Source organism: Anas acuta, chromosome 18, assembly GCF_963932015.1.
Source record: "Anas acuta chromosome 18, bAnaAcu1.1, whole genome shotgun sequence".
NCBI classification, from domain to species: Eukaryota; Metazoa; Chordata; class Aves; order Anseriformes; family Anatidae; genus Anas; species Anas acuta.
In genome coordinates, this window is record NC_088996.1 from 3,528,190 (window position 1) to 3,554,786 (window position 26,597).

A 26,597-nucleotide genomic window follows, 5' to 3' on the forward strand; every position below is an offset into this window, starting at 1 on the left:
TCCGATCTGTCACTAAGGTCGGTATAAACTTAGCGATGCATCACAAACCACGCTTATATAGGAGGGAATTTTAAAATAAACTAATTCTGAAGACAACCAGGATTCCCAAAGAGGCTGAAATTCAGGCGTTACACCGAGTTTTGTTTTTTTTAAAACTGAAGCGAGCGGCGTTCACCCATTTACCACGCTACGTGACCAGAAGACGCATCGGCACAAAATAAACTTTGGAACAAGGTTTAGAGCAGAAACGAGTTAGCCAAATGCATCCACGTGAAGTTGCTTAAATAACACACGATGCGTCCAGAGACGCACAGAGCAGGAGGAGCAGCGAGCCCGGCGGTGTGGCAATGAAGCACCAATTCTGCATTCGCCTGTGGTGCAGAGCCCGTGCTGCTGCGTGCCCAGCTTCAGAGCAGCCAGGCGCCAAGCCGCTGTCTGCTACCACCCAGAACATCCCATCTGAAGGCTTCTCGGAGGGCAGAGAATAGAGGTGAAACCCTTTCACAAGTGGCATAAAAGAAATGCCAGTCCCGCTGTGCATGCCTTCTACTCACATAGCCCTGTGTTGTTTTGTTTTCTTTTTTTTTGGCTTTACTATTACCAGCAACTAAATTTTCCTGTAATGCAGTTTTTATCAAAAATATTTTGTGGTTAAGGGTCTGTTCCATTTTGTTTAGCTCTTCAGTTTCTCTAATATATTTTCTCTTAACTTCCCAAGTTAGATCTCTTAAAAATATTTTAATAACAGTAGTCAACATTTGTTTTTCGTACCATATTAGTAGGAAAAAAAAAAGAGTAAGCCATTCAGTGAATGACTTGAAAATATTTACTTGAAGTAACAGGTTAAAAAAATACACAAAATTTGCCTTGAAAATTACTTTGACGGTATTTTGGGATTTAATGGTATACTTGCTACCATGGCTATTTTAAGTATCTGTCAAAGGGGCATTTTATTTGCCTACATTTACTTGCAATTGATTGCTGAAAAGACTCCAAAGACGAAGCTAGATGTTAATTAAGGTTAGCTTTCAAAAAACAAATCCTACCGATGTCTCCAGAGTAAATTTATCACCTGATTTTTGAAGCTGTGATCCGCGGAAATGTAGGCCACTAGCACAGCCGATCAACTTGAAATTAAACTTCAAAGGGAAGACCTGACGTTCGGAATTGGTTTAATACAACGCAAGAACGAGACAGCTCCCAAAGTTAGTTTTATTAATTGTAGACAGGATCCTTACAAGGGTGCTCTGCTGGCACACCGAGAGAAGTCTGCAGCCCCGCACTGACAAGATGCGCTGCGTGCACGGTGCTTGCAGCAGTGCGAGGACCACCCAGCAAGAAACCCCACAAAACAGCTCTCCCCCCGCAGCACCAGCTAGCAGGGCACGCATACACTGAACGCAGTGTCTGAAGAACGACAAGCGTGCCAGCAAGCTACAGTAGAAATCCACGAACTGCACGAAGTCAAGCAGAAAATACTCACTGCTCAGCTGGTGACGGTAGGGCTGCTCCATCCCGCAACGCCTGTGCCACTCCAGTCCCTCAGCAGATCTGTCCCAGTGCTCTCTGGTAGAACTAATACCCCAGAACAAGAAAGGAACTTGCAATTTACGTGAATAAAAACATTTTCATGCCTTGGACAGCAGAGAAGTTGCTTTCAAGCAGCTATCCATATCCAAATACTTTTGGATCAGCCAGAGCAGGAAAGCACCGCACAGTGTGCATTGCCATTTCTCCGTGATATTAATGCTTTGTTTTCACTGCATCTGTTTTAAAATATCACAGAAGACGCGGTGCTGAAAGCTACCAACCAGCCGAGCACCCTGTTGTCTCCACACTCAAGCCTTAGTTGTGTTTCTGACCCAGGCTGATGCTGAAGCATCACTAAGGGCTCCTCAGTCCCATAGAAGTGCAGGGAGGCAAGCACACAACCCTGCAGTCTCCCAAACTGACCCAAGCACTAAGCAAAAAAGCAGAAACGGGCCATCAGGCACTTACACTACCTGCAGCTGTTACTTCGGAGCAGGAAGATTAAAATTCAGCAACTGGGCATTTTCCACATCCCGCTGCTGGGTGCTGCGGGAGCCTGATCCACAAAGGCACCGCAAGCGGCTGACGGGATCGCATGAGAAAAGTAGCCGTGGACCCATATGGTTTGACTTAATATTAACTGATTAAAGGTATTTTGACTAGTTCTGCAGTTAAATTACATGCACCTGTTACACACATTAGTAGCACCTACATCCCGCTGCAAACACAAGGACGCTGGCCCGGCGATGTAGGGCTCAAGAAGATTACGTTTCACGTGCTTAGCACTGGAACAGAGTAGATTTATTCATCAATTTCACAGTTCCCTTGAAATAAACCATTTACATTAAAATAATTCCACCTAATATGCCATAAAAATAACATTCAAACACTCTAATTTATACCTTCTTATACAAATTGTACTCTTAGTTTTATGATCTGTGCAAAAATAATTTATCAGCATCTAGTTTGCATTATGTATTTTCAGGTTTTCCAGGGCCAAACATTATGAATCATGGGAGAAAACGTTCCAGCCCTGCTAATAGCTTTAATTTCAGTAAATAACCATAACAAATAAAGCCAGTCTATCCGACCTGTATAAACTTTTTAATGCATTAATTATTTTTGCTCTGACAGCCTTCAGCTGGTCACCACCGTGTATGTGTTTTCTCCCCCAGAAACAGGCTGCTCGTTTGGTTCACAGCAGTAGCCTGGTACTGGGGAGATTCGGCTTCAGTTTTGGGTCTGTTTTGGGTCCATTTTGGTAAAACAGAGAGACAAAGGGGGATTGTGAATATAAAGCAGCTAAACTATGCCTTGTGGGTACATCTATACGCAAGAAGGTAGCTGTGCTGCATTTCTAAAACTTTCTTTTCCTTTTGGTTAGCAGAACAGCGGACAAGACTAGCTGGGAGACAGAACACATTTTATTGGAGCAAATGATATAGTTTGGGGGGGGAAAAAAAAAGATAAGCTTTTGAGCACAGCAGTGAGCCTCCAGATCTGAAACAGATGCAGCCGCTGGGCTGAGCTGGGCAGGGAGGAGTTACTTTCTCTTCTGAGGCTAATGAGAAAAGCAAGCTTGCTGGCGAGAGAGACGGCACGGTACAGAAATACTTGGAGCCAGCCTATATGAGGGTCCTCCACCAAAATAATCAACACACCAGACGGGGACTAATGAGAAAGGAAAACAGTAGGATGACTCGGGATGCAGTCTGATTTCAGCAGCAGAAAGCATCTTACTGTTCAGATACACCGAGCCCGTTTTGAAAGGACTCCAAAGGCAATGACTGCCTGAGCCCTTACTGGTGGGTTAACACTGAGATCCCCACTCTGAAGTCTTCAGAGCCTCAATCTGTCCACATTCATCTGAAGTTCAAAAACTACATTCCCAACTGTGCGTCCAAACAAACACTTCAGAGATTTGAACAGCAAAAGCTTGGAGCAACTCTTGTTAGGGTACGGGGCACAAAGCCATCTGTATCTTCAGGAGTCCTGGGCTCACACCTCTCATCAGCCAGGGTAAGCTCAGCACACACTGCACGTGCAATCCCTGCAAATCAGACCTCTTCTGATGTTCCTGCACCAAGAATGTAGGGGAGCTACGTGCTTAACTCCTACCTACCTTTAAAATACACAACACAGCAAACCTGTCCTGGATGACACATCTGTGGTGTCCCTTTCAAAAGATGTCACTTTTTCGTAGCATGAGAAGGAGGCAGTGGTGGCTGCAGTGAGCTCTGAGCTGTTCGCCCTGCGAAATGACCCCCTGGGCAGTAGGAGACAGGTCTATGGAAGCCAGCCACTACACAGAAATTATTTTCAAGAGAAAAGAAAACAAAAGCTAGAGACACTGCACCAGAGACAGTTGATTGCTGTGATTGATTACTGTCCCAAGAGCTCTCATCTCATTCTAATTACATTAAGGAGTTGATTAATCAAATTTGCTGTTCCCAGTTCTACCCACCACCAGAATGTGTGTGTGTGTGCATGTGCACCCGCCTGTTGATGCTGCCCTACACTTACACTGCCACTGTGTAACTCCCTGCCTATACTCTCATCAGACGATGCAGTCTGGGCCATCTTTCTCAAGGAGAAGCTCACAAACCTGGCAAAAAAGCACAAAGGCAGTCAAAGGCACAGAGCAGCTTCCACACAGGGGTACCAAGACAAGGAAGGGAGAATATGAGAGGTGTCTATGGAATGCTAAGTGGAACGGAAAAGCAACAGGAAAACGTCCAGTCTTGTCTCTTCCAGTGCTAAAAACGGAGATCAGCAAATGAAATGCTCAGATTCAAAACAAATAAAAGGAAGGGGTTTGTCTTGCAGCATTTAAATACATGCCTTTGCCATAGCACGCTGCTGAGTTTTTCACAGTTTCAACTGGAATTCAACAAAAAGAGACGATACAGCAGGCCAAGGAGTGCTGAAGGGACAATGAAAAGGAGAAGGCAAATCTCAAAAACACAAGACCAGGAAGAGCTGGGAGCAGGGACCAGCATCTCCTCCTGGAGAGCCCACAGCACCTGCAGGTACTGCAGACCTCGTGGGGCTGCCCAGCACTGCCCCACAGGGCAGGAGCATCCCATGCCAGGCTCCCTCCTCCCCATTACCTACGGGGCCAGGAAAAGATGAACGAGGAGGTACTGTACTCGAGCTGCACCTTCCAATTTTTTCCTTTGGGAACGTGGAGCAAAGCAGCCCCCCGGCATCCCGTTGCCCACCTGGGACGATGACAGATCCTCAGCTCCAGGGACGCGCTGCAGACCCCGGAGTTAATGCTGGTGACATCTCAATCCATAAAAACAGCCTTATGGAAATATAGCGGTGCGCTCTGCCCCTGCCGTCCCAACCCGTTCCGAACAGCTCAGCTGTCTGGGATCTGTGTGCTGCATGATTTCGTCTGCCCTCAAACGTAGAAACGGATTCATAAATAAGTCAGAACCCATCACAATTAAGCTACTCTCAGTATTCAAGATCATAATCAAAATCAAAGAGATGATTTACTCTGAAGATTTCAGATGACATCTGCTGAAATAAAAATATAGTTTGGAAAAGGATTGTAAAAAGATGACTACGTTATTACCAATAACTTTTACATCTGTCATTAATTTTCACTTGGTTTTATCTGCTCTCCTAGTCTGCATCCAATTTCACATTGACTTGTGTTTTATTACAATCCCAATGCGGATCCCATCAACTGAAAAGACTAATAATTGCCTATGAAATGCCTATGAAATGCTGCAAATAGTAAGGATATTGTTTCCCTGTCCGTAGCAAACCGTATGGTCTTCAGGTCACTTGCACAAAGGAGCATCGAGAGCCTTTAAACTCTGCCTTTCCCCGACATACAAGAGGATATGAATACACGTGTATAAACCAGCATTTTTCCCCTGAAACCTGGAAAGGGTTAATTTAAGTTACACTTCTTGAACTGGTTAGTGAATGACGTTGAAATGGCACAGAAACGTTTTCTGGCACGGCGTACCCGAGACAAACTTCCCCCAGTGACCATAATTTAAGGCTACTTTTTAAAGGGCCTTTCAAAGCTCAGCCTTACAGGGGACTGCCGAGGCCTGTAACAGTATCTCCCTTGCCTTCCTTCCCTGAAAATACACCCAACTCAAAAGTATACATTTAACACCCAAGGGTCTTACCTGTCTTTAAGGAATTTTTATAAAGTAGATGGTTACCTCGGGCTATTTAAGTACTTTGTAGTAAGACATCAATGGCATGTACAGAGATATTCCTTTGATCATTACACCACTGGGGAAAAAAATAAAAACCCAACCCCTACCTCCTCACCGTATAAATTTACACTTGGAACTCGGCTACGTAAGCATCATCACGCTACAAAACCACAAGCAGCGTTCAGTTTATTCTCTGTGTTCTTGCTAATATGATAGCCTTTGATATTCTGCGGGATGAAAAATGAATACATTTTACTACAAAGATGCTTTCTGAACAAAGCCCTTTTTAATTTCAGTTTTCCACTGAAGAACAAAAAGAAAAGAAAAGTTTAAGGGTGAAATCAATAGCTAGGCCAATTATTAAACCCAACCAGCAGTAAATGAATGAAATTGAGATTTGCTCTTTTGTAATTTCTAGCAACATGTTTTTCGCTGGTTTGTTTTTCAGTTCAGGATACGAGGCAGAATTCAAACAGTTTGCATTTACAGTGCCTGCACTGGAGATACGCTACTGTCTTCCTGTAGCTGTATAACGAAAAGCTCAAGCAAAAAAAACCAACAAGTTACAGAAGTTTTATTTTAAGGACGGCTCTTGAAGAGCAGGAGGATGTGAACATCTGTGAAAAACAAGTGCAGAAAGAAAACTAAGATATGTAGATAAATCATTAGTTATATTAAGATATGAAACAGACACCCAAAGAATGGCATAAAATGTAAATGAACTTTGGGATCTGGTCTCTTAATTTGACAGCTGTTTGACAACTGCAAAATGGAAAACTGACCTCAGACAACTGTGTATAAATGAGACTATTAAGCAGAAGAATTTCACATGGAATGATACAATATACACTGCAGTAACTCCTCACAGGGGAATAGATAAATGCAGTCTGGAATTTTTATTGTCTTTGAAGGTGGTGATGTTAAAAAGACTTGAATTTCACAAAGAAGAGCTGTACGCTACATTATCACAATTAGTGGCACTCTCTGAAATCCGACGACTCGCACCCAGAAGTACAGCCACACACAACCCGTGGGCATTTATACAGATGGATGTGATGAAGCTGCTCAGGAAACACAGAAGAAAACGTGTCTTCTGCCTTGGAGATGCAAATCTGAAGCCAGCAGAAGTACGCGGTGACTAGGTCGTGGGTAACTGATTTGAGGGTTTGTTTGAAAGTTACAGGCAGTGACAAGCACGGGTGGCAATGCCCACACCTCCAGAGAGCCCCGGGACAAGCAGACACCGACCCGTGCAGAGAACGGCTCGGGGAAATATTCTGCAATTGTGGCCCCAATGGGGGAGCCTTCTTGGAAACGGGGGTGAGACAGCAAGGGGGAAACTTCTGCTGTGACTGCCTGAAGCAGGGTTTAAATCTGATAGTCTCATCAGTAACAGAAAATTAAACAGAGAAGAGGGAGAAAACCTACTTTTAGATGTATCCGACCATTTCTACTCATAGTTCTGCTCCAGATCCCAGTGAAACAGGGCAGATCTTGCAGGAGCATCCCCAAGCAACTACTTCTTCACATTCCCTAGCAGTGCAAAGAGCTATTTGTGATAAATACGTTTCATTCCAAAGCAGTTAAGAACACTGCTGTTTCCTTTATCCTCTCTTTGGGACAAATACTTAAAATCAACCTTCCTTACCTTTGCTTTTTAACCACAAAAGCGGCAGACGTACAACCTGTACCACAAGAGGCAAAAAACCACCCAAGCACTTGCAATGAAATCCAGACTTAAAACAAAAGATTACATCTCCAAGCACAAAAGGTTAGCAATAACAGCAGCAGAAGCAAAGCAGCTTTTCGAGGTCAACTGAAACCAAAGAGTGGGGTTTGGGGTAGGAAAGCAATTCACTGTGCAGCTTCTTTAAGTTTCAGTGGAAGCTTTGTTTAAAACCTCATGCCCAGTTGTATGTCTCAGTATTGCTCAATTTGTAACGAAAATGAGGCTAGAAAATAAACACAGCAAATCCCAAAGATGCAAAAGAAATGAGCACCAGCACCAAACCTTCACCATCCGAACCTCCTGCAGCAGAGTCCTGCAGTTCAACTGCCCGCTGGGTGAAGGACAGGCTCCTCTGGTCCTTTTAAACCTGCCTTTTGCTAAAAGATGACATTCTTTCAAGACACAGTAAGTAACAGTTTCCTAATCACCTCCTCCCTGCCACTTGTGCTTTTACACACTTTCACCACTCTGCCTCACTGCCGCCTACTTGATCCTATTCAGAAATCAATCAGGGATTGTATCAATACCATTGATTTATTCTTACACAATGCTGGCACAAAGACAGCTCTCAGAGTCCACACTGACTAGGTCCTAGTTAGCATCAGTGCTACAGAACTACAGCTGCAGGATGACTTGAGGAAAGTTTGTGTTTTATAGCTTATCCTTTTTATCCGTTCTCTCTAACTCCAGCAGTACTTCTAATAAAATATTTTAACTCTTCCTACAAAAGCTGCCCTGCTCATAAGCATCTGCATCACCTCTTGGCCCCACTTCAAAAGAAACTTTAGAAACACCCGAATCAGGAGGGAGTTAAAGACAACCATGGTCTTACAGAGGAGGCACGAATGGTTTCCACCAGGAGTGGTCCTCGCTCTGCAGACTTTAATCAAGGACGGAGAATGTGAGCCCAGCGCACAGGCCGAGTTTAAAATTCCCCCGTTCTGGCTGAAGCTCGGCCAGACGATATTCTGCATTTGTTCCTTCCAGACACCGCTCTGCCACTTATCCACAAGCTAGCAGGAACATTCCTCGGAGTGAGAAAAACTCCACCGACCCTGAGCGGAGACAGGCAGGATTAGGCAGGCTGTCCTCCGCCCCGCGCGCTTCCAACGCCGGGAAGCTGCCGAAGACGATGGCAGAAACACATCAGGAATTGAGCTCTAAGAGGAATGAGCAGCAAGTTAACCAGGGCAGAGACCTTAACTTCATCCCAGCTTCATTTCCTATTACCAGTTCGGCTGCCTCGCTGTCTAAGACATTTTCAGACAAACATTTTTCTAAAGGATGCCCTTCAAAGATAATATTTTGGTTTTATTGCTCTTTAATAAACACAAGACATGCAAAGCCTTAATGCATCCTGTAAAAGATTATTATTTTAAAAAGCATCTAATTTCAGAACATAAAAATGAGTTTGAAGCTGAATCTACTCAGCTTGCTTTCAAATGCCATCACCTTTACGACGCTCTCTGAAGTTAAAACGGATTGTCATGTCTCCGTTACGAGCATCAACATAAATCTTGACCGTAATAAGAAACAAGTCTTAAAAGGAGGATTACAGGGACAGATTTTCATCTTCTAGAAGTCTGTTTTACTTCAAAAATTTACATAATCTATACAGATCCAGACAGAGTTAGCCTTTACAGTGACCTGAGAATACCAAAGCTCAGAGATTTGCAAACGTGTTTGGTTTAAAGTCAAAGCTTGTATTATTAAGCTGCTACAACTTTTTATATTTCCATGCACGTGTCCCATTTGATTTCTTGTCCAAGTTTAATGATACTTTCAACATGCCTCGTGCTTTTTAATCTGAATGATGCACCTCATGATTTTGGTATTGAAAACTAACCTCTCCTTCGGTTTCCATGCAGATGTCATAAAACCCAGAAGAAATGGATTACTGCCCAGGGCTGTGGTTTACTCCTTCGTTAAACAGCTTACGCTTCGAATCCTCTTAAAAAGTCACTTAGTGGTAAATGGCTATTCGACACTACAAATAAAAATGTTTTAAAGAATTTACTACAGCTTTCTATTCATACCAGTGTTATAATCCCACTGGGGTGCTGCTGGCGTTTGTGGTGCAATGGGGCTGGCCATTTCCCCATGGAGTCGCAGGCACCAGAGAGCAATCCGGATGCGGCACCTTCCCAAGAAGCGTGTCAGACACCCACCTGCTTAAAGCACAACAAATTTCAAGAGGAAAAATATAAAAATCCAACCATCAGCAACTGTGTATGGAAAAGATCTTTCAGGATAACTGACGAATGCCCCAGGAGCTTGCAGCATCGCTATGGCACATGCCACGTTTGCTCATCCCACCATAAATCAGGCGGATGACAGACTGGAAACCTCCTGAACAGAGCAGGCACGCTTCCAAGAACCAGGCAGCGTACCTTGCGAGTGCCTAGAGCGATATCCAAACCAAACTGTGAGCGGAAATATTGGGAAAAACTAGAAAGCATTTTAGGAGTAAGAATTTTAATCAGCATAAATCAACTCTCAACGACTCTCCCATTTCTTTCAGGATGTGAAACGCGTTGGTTTTTGGTAAACTCAGGGTTGACGCTAGTGAACAGCCTGCTCGACAAACATGAGCTTTGACAAATCTCAGTGCTTCCTTCACCCCTTCCAAGGTCCAGCGAAGTAACGCACAGAAAGAAGATGGATGCACCTTGAGTTCGGACATGCTGAATTCAGCTAGTTTCCATTCAAGATTACAAATCCTACAATGGTCTTCCTTGATTCCTACCGACCTCCTTTCAGCCTTCCCTCCGTGCTCCCCTGAAAAGCTGAAGGAGGTGACTCAGAGAAGTGGGTTTGGCTTTGTAAAGGCACACACGCAGGCTTTCCTGCTCTGTAGCTTCCCAGGCTGCAAACTGCAGGACACGCAGCCTTATCTTAACCTCCAACAACACTGAACTCTCAAGACACTATTGCAATAAAAAAAATAAATACATACAATTCTGTGCTAACACCAAGAAATTGCAAAGTAAAGATATGAAGGTAGGGATCCTCTGCAAGTTGCATCCACCATGACCCGCTGACTCTGCTTCGGTGCCTTCAGAACTGGAGATGCCGTAGTAGTGACACCCCAGCAGATGACTGCTATTACACATGACGGGGAGTTTTCAAAAATGGAACCAAACCCATCTATCGGTGCCTCACTTATGTCAGAGAGCGCTTGATCAGGTTCTCAGTGACCTGCTACCCTGCCAATCCCAGAAGTGCTTTTCCAACGAAGTACTGACGGAGTGTGAAGGAAAAATCAAAAGAATTATGTCACTGCGGTACCCGTGCCAAACTACCAGGACAGTTAAACTCCCCATAAATGCAACAAAAATGGGATCAATGTGACCAAGGAAAGGAGAGGGGAAATACTTAAGCACTTCATGCAACTTTATCATCAGTCTTTCTACTACTAGTACCACTACTACTAGTTATCGCATTGGTTACAGAGGCATTCACCCAAGCATGCACTGCACACGCGTGCGTTTACACCAGACCCCTACTGAGACTGAAACGATTGCTCATGTCCCCATGAAGACGATTCCCTTGGACACCCACCTGCCCCCAAACCAGCTTTGGAAAGGCTTCACTGCAAAATCTCACAGTTTTGGGGAAAAAAATGAGTCAAAAGCAATGTAAGGTAAGGTAACATCTTGCCACCCACCTAAACAAGCACATTCCAAGTGCTTGCTCCAGCCCTCCGTGCCTTTGCCAACGCTACCAGGCAGCACTCTGCTAGTGGGCTTTGCGAAGTGCCTGGTGTAACGTGGACAAAGCAGAGCAAGTCTCGGTACAAACAGCAGCAGCAGTCATGCAGAATTAAAGAGAGGGGACTTTTAGTGGTTTACTGCACATAAATCAAATCCAACGCTATGAAGACACAGAAGAATCTGAATTCCTGGCATTTACATAATATTTCTCAACAATAGAGAACTGAAAGGGAAAACCTGAGGATCATTCAATAGGAAAGGGACTGTTAGAATGCTCTGGGTTTGTGTTTCAATGAGCTATTCCCTAAAGAAATGGTACTGGGAGGCTGCATCAGGGAACCAGGAAACACTTTTCCTTAACCCTTACGAGTCAAACTTCACGGTGCACTCGGAGTTTTTCGAGGAGCGCAGCACTCACGGCACTGGATTGCCACCGTTGTCAGCAGCCTGACTCAAGGCAAGAAGAAAAGAACACAGTTTGCATTACAAAAAGATGATGACACTTCAGTAATTACCTGATTGGGTTAGAATTTAATATTTGCATTACTAAAGAAACTCCTGTCGATTTGGAAAATGTCAAAACTTCTTTAAATACTGACAAATAATATTGACTAGTTATTTCCACTTTTCAGTTTCTAAGCTTAGAAAGGCAATAACACCACTATGGATCAAAAAGCCAGATAAATCTTATTAAGTACTACGTTTCCCTTTTGTCTGCTTCTCTCCACATTCCATCATTTCGGTCCTTTGAAATTCCTTTGTTCTGCCTGTGATCAGGGTTTCCAGGGGAAATCTGGCATTGGATCTAAAGGGAACCCCACACCACTGAAATACTCCTGACAATTAATCATTTGGTAAATTATTTCTTTCCCCCTACCTCCCTTGCCTCCAGGATTTTCAGGGAACATTTCAGTACGGCGCTAACGAGACAAAACCTCCTGAAGCACCAAGATGAGGGCTACCTCGAGGGTTCATTCACACGCCGAAGCTAAGTGGTGCCTGCAGAAACCACCCAGACGTTCCCATCTGTCAGGCTGGTGTCTCACAATAAGGACGGGATTTGTCTTTTTTGCCACCCTCAGACTGCACGTATCACCAAAAAGTATCCGTACGAAAGAGCTGCTTCAGCTAGGGAGAAGGAAAACAAAAGGGCAGGGTGGCTTCCCCACATGGGTCCTGGTGGCATGGAAGAAGCCGATGTCCCCCCAACCACATCTTAATTCATTCACCCGCCCGCTGCCCCGTGCTTGTCTCGGGCATGAGCTGCTCACCGGTGAATCCAAGCAGGGAAGGTGAGCACCCAGCACTTACATGTTAACGCAATAACAAGCAATGGGACGAACTTATTTTGCACTCCTACTTATTCTGCACTCTCTTTATCAAATCCGGAAGCACAGCAATCTGGAAAAAAGGGACATGGCATTAAAAGCAGCTTCATACCCACTCCTTAGGCTTTGTTTGTTTTTTCTCCTTTTTTTTTTAAATATATATATGAAATGTAACACAGGGAAAAGAACCCAAATAAAACATTTTCATCTAAATTTTGCTAAAATCTCAAGCTTTATGCTAATGCATGAATGCCACAGAGGGAGGCAAAGTAGTAAAAAACGATGTTCTTTTATTTATTTGCATTGCTTTTGTTGAAGATTATGCTTTGCTACAGGGGTCCAAGTGTCCCCTCTTGCCAGGGCCACGGGAAGCCATCCAGGGTCTTCCAAAGCCTCTTCATGCGCAATAGTCACGCAATATGCATAGGAGGAGAGAGAATTTCTTCCAACAATGGTACGCATTAATTTATAACATTTATCCAAGATCCTTTATCAAGTTTCAGTTGTAGGTCAAATAATTTATGCTTCGGAAAGATAATCTCTGCATTTAAAATTTATCGTTCCTTCAGAGGTTGGTTCTCATTAGCGCTCATCATTTTCCCTGCTCATGAAATACATCTCCACGAGCCGAGCCGTTCCCACTCGATAGCAGGGATTCCTGCGCGCTAACTCGATCTAACTGCGGCAATTACCGATCATCTGACGGAGCCGTAAGTTATGCTCCTCGATGACCGCTAATGAAGGCTGCCCAGCAGTTAAAATATCCGAGCAGCATATATCAGCACGCTTCGGAGCGCAAGATAGACTTCCAGCGTTGCGCTCCTCGTGTATTTATCGTACGCTGTAAATTACCTCGCGGGCTGCCTCCGACACGGCCCGTCCCGCGCTGCAGCCAGACACCAGGTTTTAATAACCACTCCTGACAATCTTTTGATCGCTGGGGGGGGCAGATGAAAGGCAAGGCCGCCTGCTGCAGGCAATCTGCTCAGTCAAAACAAAGGAAACTTCAGAGGGAGACAGAGATGCATCAGGTGTTAATCTCCACCGAGCGCGGTGCGGGCTGACTGCCTCGCTCCCCACTCCGAGCGCCTGCAAGCGGGCGCGCTCAGGATGCGGCAGGAAAGGAGAGGTGCTAACAGCTGGCCGTGAAACGCTTTGATTTGGGAACTCAAAGCCTCAGAAAGTCATTTTAGGGTCCTTCTAAATTACTTTAAACTGGTCACTTGACTATCTGATGTTTCAGACGTGCCGTATGGAACAAATCCTTTTTTTCTTTTTGTTGAGAACAAGTTCTCTTATTCAAAAAATGACAGCGTAATAATCTGCTAGGGGAAGAAGCAAGATATAAATATTCAGGGCACTTAAAAAAGTGGAAAAAACAGAATATTGGAGAGATGACTTGGGAAAAACCTCCTGCATGGAGCGGAGGTGGGCTCAGTGATCTGGTAGAGGTCATCTCCACCAAATTGGGTCTGAATGAGAGCATAATGAGTGAGTAATGCTGGTGGCATCATAAATCAAAGTTCTCACTACCTGCCCTCAGACACGTATTTGGTATGAAAAGTTTAGGCGTGAGGAGACAACACCAAAATAACAGCCTTGGTTTGGGACTATGAAAGGAACGACTGCTGCTCTCTCTTTAGCGTTCAATTTCTTTGTGGGGAAATAAAGAGAAAGGTCTGGGGGACTGCGGGACTTCTGCAATTTCTCTTTGCTTCAGTAATCCAAGCGTCTCTTGCTATCATTTTATGTGCATTACTTTAACCCTTGCTCTATTTTTTTCCTATCGCTTCAGTCCTTTTAAGAGATTTCTCTGTGGAGCTGTTCAGAAACCACAACAGCTCTGAAAGGAATACAACAACCAACGTCACATCACTTGAAATCATTCCTTCCAGGCACTGAAAGCAAATAGTTTACTCAATGTCTAGTCCAAAGTGAAACATTTTAACTTCAACGGTCAAAAATCTTGCAATAAACATCTCTCAGATGGGGAAACTTTGAAGCAAGAAGTTTTGCAGAGCATCTCATCACAGTATACCTAGAGTATTTACAAAGCTTTCATAAACAAATGAAGATGCAAGTGAAAAAGCCCAGTGCCGGCGAGACACATCCAAACCTCCCAGGTGCCTGCTCACTCACAAAAGCTGTTTCATGGGCTGGGGGAAGAAGGGCTGAGTTAATACTTAGGAAAAAAAAATCGGACACTGCGTCTAATTCACATAAAGTTATGGCTGTTACCGCTTGACAGCCCTGAAACAAAACGTGAAGCTGATGAGCAGAAGACTCCTCTCCGTCCTGGAAGCCGGCGGCACATCTCCCACCGCCTTCCTCCTCCCCACGGCACACGTGTTTGGGATAACCGATTCCTCATGGGCTTTTTTCTTGCTTTTAAAAATGAATTACATTTTTAACTGGCCAAGCAAGCTAAAACACTTACAGCCCATAGATCTTCAGAGAGAAGCAAGGTGTTGGACTCCACGCGTTCCTTCATAGCATTTTCTTCAAAATTAAAAAAAAAAAAGCCACCCTCCTACTTACTTTTTCCTACTCCTTTCATCCAATTATGAGATGTTAAACAAAAAACTACATACACCAGGCATCCAGTCACCGTCTGAGCACTGGACTAGGAGCCCATCAGTGCAGCTCCCACTGATTATGTTCTTGTTTGGCCATCCTGGTACAAACTGTTCACCTGCTTTTGCCCGTTTTCTTTCCTGGGCTCCAAGTACCACTCGTTAACCCATTTTTGCAAAAACAAGTGTAAGAATATTGACTTCGGACCATCACTCCAGCAAACAATGGCATCATCTGCAGGCAATGGACACATGAGCAAGGCTTCAAACCGCTGCTGGACTTGTGAGCCTCCCAAAACGACCGCACTGTAGGTACCTGCACACCTTAATCACTGGTACTCCAGCAGGCTAGCAGGACCTCCTGCTCATATTCCCTCACAAAACTCGAGAGATATACAACAAGTCTATGAAGCAAGACAAAACCAGAGTATTTCCAGCACCAGTGGTATTGTCTTAACCAGTACAACGAGCACCTGTAATAAAAAATACTGAATCTGCTCACTGCAGTTGACATCCTCTAGAAGACGGTGCAGTAGTCACTTATCTAAGTAGGCTAATTAATTTTTTAACATTTGTTCCTCTGATTTTTGAATACCAGTCAATCAAGTCATTACAGAATAGCAAAATATCATCAGAAGTGAAGTCCACAACTCTCCCTCTGACAGCGCAGAGGTAGGAGCAGATTACAAATGGCAGGAAAGGCTGCTCTGTTCTGATTTTGGTCTGGGGCCCGTCGCTGTGGTGTCCCAGTGACTGTCACGGTTTGCATTAATACAGAAGATCACACGCAGGGTCCACAAGCTGGCAACTGAACTCAGATCCTGCATTTGCCTCCACTATTTTAACACTGAGCCCATCCTTCCTGCCCATTAAAGCCACACTTCTAAGGGATCGCTGCTGTCAGGGGAGGCTGTTGTTAAAAGCGAACGCAGCCATCAGATCAGACCCCGAAGGGACAGGGATGTGAGCTGTCCTCGGATCCGTTCCCTCACCCTGATTAACACACTTACCACGGTTCTCATTTCTGGCTCTCCAAGCTTCGCTACGACACTCAGTCCAGTCTGCTTCCTTTTCAAGGTGCTATCAGTCAAACCCGACCACATCGTTTTGGCTCTCAGTTACTAAATTCAAACCATTTTAAACATCCTGCTTTCATCTTTATAGCTCTCTCCCACTTTTTAACCGTGCTGCAGTTACAGAAGAATGTACTTGACATATAAAACGTGCACATGATTCTTTTAACATTTTAATGCCATGTATTGTGTTGTAAACATCTCTTCATGTTTTATCTCCTTCCCCATAAATCAGAGGCTAGTATCTTAGAAGTCTCAGAAATGACATGTTTTCTCCATAATATAAATGTAAGGCTCTACTCCTTGAAACCTGAGTCAGCTTTCAAAAACCATCAAAAAACAGAACTAGGAAACAGCAGCAGATTATCAGCTAAGTTAAAATTATTTTTTTCCCACTCTATTAGCACGACAGCATGATCATAATATGCAAACAGATATGTTAGGAGATAGGTCTTCACCAGGCTATCAGAAAGCCAATGTTTTGATTATTCTTTGTTGTCACTTCGCTGGAACACCTCTGAAGTGAAATACCTTCCTTTGTACCCAGACCAGTGAAGGATGCTGGAAGAGTCAGGAAAATAGACATTTAAAAAATAAGTGATATGCTAGGAATAATTATTTGGTTAATTCACAATTAACATGCAGTGTTTACTAGATTAAACCCCAAAACAGATTTCCATTTTCCTTACTGTAGCTGCAATTAGTAAGATTGATCTCTCATAATGAGATTTTCTGGTGCATTTGGCTGACTTAGCAGTACTACAGTGAAAATGTGTCTCAATCTATTCCTTGGTAAATACATTAGTCATTTATTTTATTTTTAAAAATTAAAACCACTGTAAAATACTTATTCTTTTGAAAAGAAAGAACCCCAATCGAAAACACCTGTCCAAAATAATTTTAAGTTACTTCAATGCTGGAAAAAGAAAAAAGAAGAAAAAAAGGAAAGCAGTTTTAGCAGGTGGGACTGAGAAGTGGTGACATGTTGTAGTACAATACTGAAGGGCTGAGGGATGTAACGCAGTGTTGCGTGATGTGGAAGAGAACGAGGGACCACTGGATTAGCACGCCACTAAAATGCTAGATGAGGTGAGAAGTACAACTCTGAAGTATTGTGATATAAAGGAGTGAGGCAGAGGCAGAACTGCTGGTAGAGGACAAGAGAAACAAAACACGATCTTTTCTTGGCACCTTCCAGCAGGAATTAACTCTCGCACAGGCCACAGCACGACGCTCGATTCTCAACACCCAAGATTCATTCTACAGAAAAACTCAAGGATTCTCCAGTATTTATACGCATCAGCAGAATTCATACATTTTTCTACAGGGCTGTTTCTACCAAAATGCTGTCTAACACGAATTACTGTAATTACTCTTGCAATTTGGACACGAACATTTCTAGAATGACATCACGGTAGAACACGCACCACGTTACCTGCTAATGCAAGCCCAAATCAGGCAATTTTTCTTTGTATTTTTCAGGATATTTTCAAACAACATTTTCACTATCATTTATCAAAAATAAATATATAAATAAAAAATAGTTTCTTAAAAATCATTACCCAGTTTCAGAGAATTGTCATAAAAATATATTATTTCTACTTGCCACCAGAAAGCACAGCTAGAATTTACGCCTGTGAAGGGAACATGTCTGTAAATACATGCCTTTGGTTGATAAATATCCAAACTGCACTTCTATAAACAATGGAAAAACACGGTGCTGCTAACTCCCATCCTTTTTTATTATTGCTTAAGGACAGTGAAGGTGGAGTGAGAAGCTGCACTCTGGTGAATTGTTGTACCATGCTAGCTCTTGTGGTTAGGAGAAAAAGAAGTTTCAAGTATCACAGCAATCTGAAATCAATAGGGCAAGTGATAACTAAAAAATTATTTCAGACCAATTTCCTCAAGCAGCAAAGTACGGCTTCGTGCTCCCTCTGCCTGACTCCACGCAGCAGTTTGGAGCAAGCCAGCCGACTTCACCCCACGTTGACAGCGCTGACCCGGCCCCAGCTCCCTCCGGGTCGTTGTGATGTGGTCAAAAGACAGAAAAAACAAAAAGAAGCCACAGAATTTGAACGTTTAGAAGTTTGTAACCACACTTCTCAAATATTGCAGAATCTCTATTACATTTTCACAGGATCAAGTTCTTCACATCCTGTCCTAAATCACGGGGAGGAATCTGACACGATCAACGCCTTACCTTCCCACGGTATATTTGAGGGCTGTAAATTGCGAATGCAGATTTGTCAGGGAAATGAGGGGTGGGAAAGACGAGTTGCCCTTAAAGATGCACAGATTTATAGCAATATGGGAAGCGGAAAGACGGTTATCATATAAAAAGGTCCTTGAGGACCAGCAAGGAGCACCAAGGGAAACATGAGTCATGAGCTGCCAGGGAAGAGGATGTGCGCTGGGAGCAATGGACAGAGCAAAGTAGCAATAAAAGGAAGTTCCAAGTCAAATGTGCTCCTTCCCAAAGGTCAAGACAGATACCCGAGCTTACAGTATTTATTGAAAATTAAATTCCCAGCCAATTCAGACACAAACAGCACCAATAGCAACATCAGAAAATGGATAATCATCGACTGAAAGGGTCTATTGATAAACAAGGTCATAAACCACAGCTGTTTTCTTTTGCTTTGTTACCAACTCTGCTTTATTTTCCTTAATAAAGCCTTGAAGGTCTGCCTATACAGGCGAGTAACAAACTAAAGAAGAATGAGAGTGCAAATTTAAAGCACTCAGCCCTGCTTGTGCAAAAGAGTTTTACACTTCAAGAGGCTGCAGTAAGCCTCTCTTTAAGGGCACAGTAACAGCTGTTCCTATGGGGAGATAGCAGCGAATAAATCGTGAACTATGAACCCAAACACAAGGTTACTGCACTCTTAACTTTCCTTTCCCATCCCAGCAAGCCTCGAAAGTGCCGAACTCCAAATTATGGTGCAGGATTCCTGGTAATCCCAAGCGTCTCAAGAGTTTAAAAAACGCCAGTTTAAAAAGCAGCTCCCCAGAGGTTAAAAACCACATGCTTTTGAGACAAAACACAACATCAGGCAACACATAGAAGCTGAAGACAAAGAAAACCAGTTATTTGTGCATGAATATCACCTCGAGGAAGATATATCAGAATCTCAAGACAGACACGTTACACAAGAGTCTCTGAACAAGAAATAATTAATTCTCTTTTGAGTCTAGTAGTATCCATGTCAAAAGGGAAAGCAAATATGACAGTAAATACTTAAAAGCATTGACAGGTCATGAAACAAATTCTTAAATATTAAAAAAAACAGCAGATAGAGAGAAAAAGCATCTCTCTGAAATTATATCAAAGCCAAGAAAGATCCACCTCAGTTAGAACAGTTTCTTTATCCAGACCTCCTTTTGTGGAAAAATATGTGCAAATGTGTACTTTTTTTCAAGGCTAAGTGTTGTCACCTAAATATTTCTATGGAATTCACAAAAATGCAGCATTCTTTCTATTTTACAAAGAAAACAGACATACAGTTATCTGCTGAGCCCAAGTCCAAGCTCAGTGAAAACAAGCACCATCACCTTTGCTTACTTGAGCCTGAACAAGAGGTGTTCCTATGGGTGTGATCCCAAAGAGCACATCAGTGCCAGCAACTGAGCTGTTAAGAGGCTTAAGCACAAAGAGCCTGCCCCAATCAGGGTGTCTCCGGGAGGCAGATCACAGCAAAGCTCCACGACCTGCTCCATCAGCAGTGTCCCAGGACTCAGGCCCCCACTGCCCAGGTGACTGCAGACACCACAAAGGGCTATCGAAGGCACTGCCACTTTTTTCAGCTCGTATTTACAGCTTAAACTGGCCGTGGCTACCAATGCTTTGTAACTCCCTTCCACCCTGCGTGTTACCTGCTCAGCAGTTTGTCTCTCCTTTAGGACTAAAGAAGAGCCTAAGAGCAACTTTGCTTCACAGCTGGATCGATTGCAGGAGAGCTGAGAGCTCAGCATCAAGCCCCGCAGGAACTCTCCCACAGGCAGGGAAGCTCAAGTTCGGGCACCTACAATGTTTGCAGCATGAGCCACAGCTACCCCACAGCTGAGATTCCCAGTGTTTAACAAATGCACAGGAGATATCCCGATTCCAGACACACTAACCCCCCCGGTGCCCCGCTCCGAGCACTGCTCCGAGCCTCCCCTCAGACAGACCCCACAAGGTCACGCAATAAAGCCCCCAAAGAGCCAGGCCCGTAAGGCTGGAGCCCTGCTGGCTCTGCTGGTACTCCAATTACACAGCTCTTCCTGTGTCATTTTCAGTGATCCATGCTCGGTATTATCAAGACAAACATTATTATTGGGAGGCTTAAAACCTCATCAGCTCAATTCTGAACAAACACGCTGTGCCCAGCGACTCTAATTCACCGACACGGCCTTTCTGCGGTGTCGGTTTTAGCGGCCCGGAGCTGGCGCTGCGGCTGCAGGCAGCGCACGCGATGCCGCCCGCTCGCTCCTGGCAGCGTTTCCAAAGGCAGAACGGCAGCAGCAGGGCAGCACTGACCTGATTGATGGAGTTGGCAGCGCAGGAAGCCAGTCCGGTTCCCAGCGAGGCGAGCAGGAAACAAGTCAGGTCAAAAGGGACCGGGGCCATGGCAAACCCAGCGGACGCCGTGCACACAACCAGAGCTGCAACACAAGAGCACAGGTCAGGGAATCAGCAAGAAACCATCTCCTTTAAACGTACCACTAGAGTCAAGGTTTTAAAACCCTGTAAGAACTACAGCACAGATTAACTTCTTACTAGTTTTTGGATGAAAGTAGCCCCAAGAACAGAGCACAAGGAGTGGTAACACTCTGCATAATGAAGGCAAAGACGGAAGGAAGAACTGCCAGGGATGAGACACCCAGCAGCAACAGAACTTAGACAGAAGAGGGGAGAATAGAACTTAAGCCACTGTATTCTCCATTTTGTGGATTGCTAAAGGATCAAACAGCCTCATACAACATGGACATGAGATGCTTTTCCAGCAGCCCACGTGCCATTGCAAAGTCTAACATGGAGGAGAAGAAACAGTAAGGAAAATCCTGAGCTGAGAGAGAGAAATTCTATCGAATTATAGAAGAAACTTCAGCAGGGAAGAAAAACAAAAACAACAAAAGAGGAAAATAAGGCTATGCAGATATACCTGGTGAAGCCAATAACTTCCCTGTAAAAGCTCGCACTGTTTCCATTTGATATGCCCACTTCAGGCAGAAGGTACAATCACACCACCACATGGACCTCACAACACCTAATCCACTCAAATTTGAAAGTCTTTAACAAAAATCCACTTCAGTTTTGTCATCCAAAATTATAACTTTAGTATAGTGCTGCTAATCACATCCTTAAAAAGAAAGTTACCCTAATCTCAATCCTAATACTGCAATTATCCAAATAATAGGTTACATGAAACTCACATTTGGCAAGAAATGCTATAAAATAAAAATTTCTTATACTATAAAAGTCAGGACTTGCTGAGTTTCTTGCTCATGACCTTGAAACTGACAATTGAAAATTAATAGTTATTAAATAATTTTAAAATGTCTTGTGTGTAATTACATGTTCCAGACCTCAAATTAAAAGTATGCATCAAAGAATCAAAATGTTCTCATCTTCCTGATTCCTGCAAAGCCTCCTATGTGTCTAAAGTTATGTGACAAATAAATAACCTTTGCTGACTGAAAATATCTGGATTATCTGCTGGGTAGTGTTACTGGAGATGGAAGAACTGAATGTCACGGCAGAGACCTGTCACAAGGATGTACAGGCAAAGCACTCGTTTCAAGAGCTGCGCCTACATAAGGACCTTAGGATTTAATCATAAAAAGACAGTGAAGATGACATGCTGCTCAGCACAACTTTCCGCTAAGTATTAGAATCTGTTGGCAGATGAATATTATTATAATAATGTATTTCACGTTGTCATAAACGTAACTTATTTAGCCTGGTTATGGATTCTCAGGGTGCCGCATGGACGGCTGTGACACAAGTCTCCAAGAGCACAAGGTTTATACCACGCTAAGCCACAGCTTCACCTCCCGTGACAGCTCCTGGCTCTCACTGTGGCTCCTTCAGCTGCTTCCAAAACACCTCGAACCTGCACGGAGCCTTACCATTACCTGCTGACATGCAAACGACGATCATTGCCAAAAGGCTGGACCCCAGCTATTCAGAACTGAGGGACAGAGCATCCTGGTTTCAAACTTTGACCCTTCTTCATTGAGAATAATCAAGAAATAATTTCAAGATTATAATTTCAAGGAAACACGAAATTCCTTGGTTTACAGCTGATAGAGTTAAAGAATACACTCAAAGAGGATGGTGAAACAGTGGCGTTTGCATTTCTAAGAATGATTACATTCATCTTTTGGCATAATAAATCACCCTTCCACTTCTAGACAAGAGTTTAATTAAAACTTATCTTAGGGAGCACTTTATGCCAATTTATTATGGGAAAACACCAACCCATTTACTGAAGAAGAAAGGTGGAGCAGATTGGCAAACAGTCTATGTAACCTTACCATCACACTGACCTCAAAGAAATCCTAATACAGCATAGCTACAGCACTAATTAAAGTCCCCATTGATTTCTCTGGATTAATTTCAGCCCGTCATTTCAGAGTGACTTAGCAGGATCTCGTTAAAAAAGGCCAGAGTACATCCTCCTACTTATCCAATTGAAACAGGTATTTTGGGTTGCTCGGCAGTGCTCTCAACACAAGGTTTTCCCTGCTTGTCTCATCACCCTGCAATTCAAATGCGACATGTTAAGAATAAGTAGGAAAACGTTCCCTTTGGATTGGGAAGTTTATTTGCTTTTGCTGGGGAAGCAATAATTTACTCTTCTACTTTTTTCATGGAGGAAAAGTGTATTTAATTGAAATCACATCAAGGGAATGAGCTCATAGATTGTTTGTTTTTTAATCCCTGTTAGTTTAGTGCTTTTGGGGTCAAATTCACTTCACCTTATTATAGAAAAATGGAATTGATCCTTTCAAGATTTGTTGATGAGAGCTGGCATTATCTTCAAAAAGAAGCCAGGATTTAAACTTATGATCTCAACCTAAACCTAATTTTATGTCTTTTAAACATCTTTAGCTTTAACAGAAATTAAGAAGGGGCATTTGTCTACAATTTCAATGTCAATGAAAAAGAAAATGCTAATGCACTGGTGGGGGGGGGGAGTGAATAATGGCATTTCCAGCATAAGAACACGTTTGAAAGGACCACGGTGCATAGTATGCTTTGCATTTCTGTTGGGCTTCATTGTAATCTGCCTTTATAAATCTTTATTTGTACTGTGCGAATCACCACACTGTATTTTGGTTACCTCCTATTAGAAAGAAGCCAAGTTGAAGTCGATGGGAAGAAACCCAAAGCCAACCACTTCAGCTTTAGATTTCCTTTCTGTTCCCGTACTGATTATGTATCAGTGCATATGGAAGAACAAAAGCAATTGTATTCCTATTTTAATTTAAGAAGCAATTTTACCGTTTTATTACAAGTGTTTTTGTACTCCTGTAAAGGAAACTGGTTTTCCAAGAGCTGATAGAACTTCTCTTCCTGAGTTTCCACTCTTTGCTTTCAGGAAAGCCAAGTACAGCCTCAGCATTGGTGCTGTGGGTCTGACAAAGGTTTTCTTTGTAAACTTGGGTTTGTCTGGGGTAGGTGCATCTTGGTTTTGTTGCAGATTCTAACCTGCACACTGAAGACGGCCAAACTCCTGAAGCAAATTTAAATTTGGGACAGTAACTGGAAGCAAGTCTTCACATAATCTCATATAAAATTCAAGTGCAGTAACACAAACACAGCGAACAGCAATAATCTCTTCTACTGATGAAGAATTTTAAAATGCTTTGCAAAAAAATAAACTGTAATAATAGTTTGTTTTTCTTTCATTAGTTTTCTTTGTAGCATGGAAAACAAATTGCTAGAAAACGATCACTGTGAAGCTTTGTCTCTTTGATAGGATAATAGTTACTGATTTAATAACCACAAAATGAGAACTACTTTGACAGACCTATAAAATATGTTTAGGACTGGAGAATGCATGTAGACTAGTAACAATCTATACAAGGAACGCTGATAAATCTTTGTCAAAGTTTCTGGCTATATTAAAGCCACAATTTAAACGAATAAATTGTGCTCTCAGCTGAAGTGGAAATGTACTGGAACTCCAAGCAAATGGAATTTTTTTTCACTAGAGCAGCTGTTAGCAGATTTTTGCCCATGCACACACAAGCACCTTATTTAGTGATTGATGCCACATTACTTAGCAGTTCAGCAACACTCAGAGTCATTATGCAAAGCTGGATAACCATCATCTTCACTTCCCAAACACGGAAAGGACGCAGGGATGAGGCAGGGTGTTAATGATCACACTGCAAGCCAGTAGCAAATGTCTCACGCTTCTCATTTCCACTTCAATACGTCTGTGCTAGATGATCACCAGCGCACAGACAAATTCAGACGTAAGCAATACAGCTGATGAACTTGGGTTGTTTTCTGGTAAAGAAAATAGGATTATTCTCTTAAAAGTGTGCATAAGAAAAATACCCTAATTTTAGTCTCCAAACCTGAAAATGCTCACAAATAATGTTTGTCCATTTTTCAAAATTTAAATATAGCTCAGTACGTCCATGATGGAGAAGCTATAGATATTTTTGCAGCACGCAGTCTCTGCTCCTAGGACGCTGTCTGATATTGTCTAGCCACATCAGAGAACGGTTCCTACTGGAAAGGATTTCAGGCGATCGCCAAGTCCAACCTCGTGCAGAAATGAGGGTCAGTGCTGAATTTAGGCTGGGTCCCTCAGGATTTTTTCATCTCCAGGGACAGAAATTTCACATCATCTCTGGACAACCTGCTCTGAAGTTTGACTGTCGTCATTGCAAAACCGCTTTTCCCTTAGGTTAAGTCAGAACCTCCCCTGATACGATTTATGAAACACTTATCTCTATGCCAAGATTCACAGCATATTTAAGAAAAAAATGAGGACAATCCTCTTTTCTTCCAATCCTCTTTTTAAAAGAATTTTGGCATCTGACTGGAGAATGTCCAAATCCTTCTTCCTGTGGAAGAAGCTACTAACGATCAGGTAGCAGCAGAACGACACACAAATTTTTACCTTGAAAACAAAGGTCAAGTAAATTCATGGGCCTCCTCAGAGAACTGATTCCACCAGTCCTGGGATTCAGCCTGTAACCTACACAACACTTTGGCAAGGAAAAAGCTTAAAAAAAAAAAAAAAAAAAAAAAAAAAAGTTTGATTCTGATCTAACCATGGTAAATCCTGGAATGACTCTATTAAAGATGACAAATGACTCCAGATTTACTGAGGTATAAACACCCCAGGCTGGCCTATTTTAGCTCTCTCCTAAGGCTGATCATGACAAGAGCAGAGAGAATTTACTCCCAACTATTCTTGCATAACACTAACAGGATTCTGGGCTGAAATCTCGGAGAGCTAGATATAACCAAACAACGTTTCACATCCTCAGTGAGAGATACACAGAAAAACAAACTTTGGAGAAAGTTTCCAGATTTCATAGTGCTTAGAGAAACAGCAATACACTTAAATTGAAGCTAAGGGGGGGGTTGTTATATCCACCATGAAGCTTTTCAGCAGAGGACACTAACACACTGCAGCAGGTCGCACAGGGACGCTGTATATTCTCTGCCTTGGATGGTTTTTAGAACAAACAGAACACCATCAAGTCAGGGATGATATGCCTAAGGTTGGTCCTGCCTTGGGGAAAAATAGATTAAACGACCTCCTAAGTGTCACCTTGAGGTCCCTGTGATTCTGTGGATGCTGCACGTGTGGAACCAAAGCAAGTCACACAGCACAGAGGTCTCTCCAATGAGATCTGAAACAAGGCTTCAGTAATCAGAACAGAAAAGAATATTCATCATGCTTTAGCAGATTAACTGGTGAATTTTGGAAAAATACTACCAAAACTCTAAAGCGGCTTCAAAGGTTTGGAAGTTACAAGTGCTTTGCAATGAGATGATGTAAAAGAATATAAAGATTTTGGGTAAAAGATTGCAACTTTGCATAGGATCTCCAGATAAACAGCAATCAGTTAACAAACAACTGTGTATAAACAAGAATCATTAGATGCAAATTAATACATTTATGAAGACATCTGAAAATGTTCACTGTAGTATATTAAAATACAGGACAAGGAAAGACAGGGAAATGCCCACAACATGTGGACATTAATGTGCCTTTCTTCAAGGAACTCAAGGTTTGTGTTACAGTAGCCAGAAGGAGAAACAAGAGTTGGAATTCAGCTCTTACAGGCACAGTAGAGAGAGAAAAGCTAAAGACACAGTCCCTTCCTCAGCGAGCTTGCAATTTAGATTAGGAAAACTACAGCAGTTCAGAAATTAGCAATTAAGTTTACACGTTACTCATGTTTACACATCCCAGACGTGTGCTACATAACGTGCTGTGCCTC

The 26,597-nt window shown here is 42.9% G+C and overlaps 1 protein-coding gene across 1 annotated transcript in view; it reads right to left on the minus strand.

Moving 5' to 3' along the window:
- Nucleotides 1-26,597, minus strand: part of COX10 (cytochrome c oxidase assembly factor heme A:farnesyltransferase COX10) — a 100,312-nt gene that overhangs the window by 68,461 nt on the left and 5,254 nt on the right. The window contains exon 4 of the mRNA XM_068654529.1: nt 20,656-20,780. Coding sequence (XP_068510630.1) covers nt 20,656-20,780 — 125 coding nt within the window. The remainder of the gene's footprint in view (nt 1-20,655; nt 20,781-26,597) is intronic.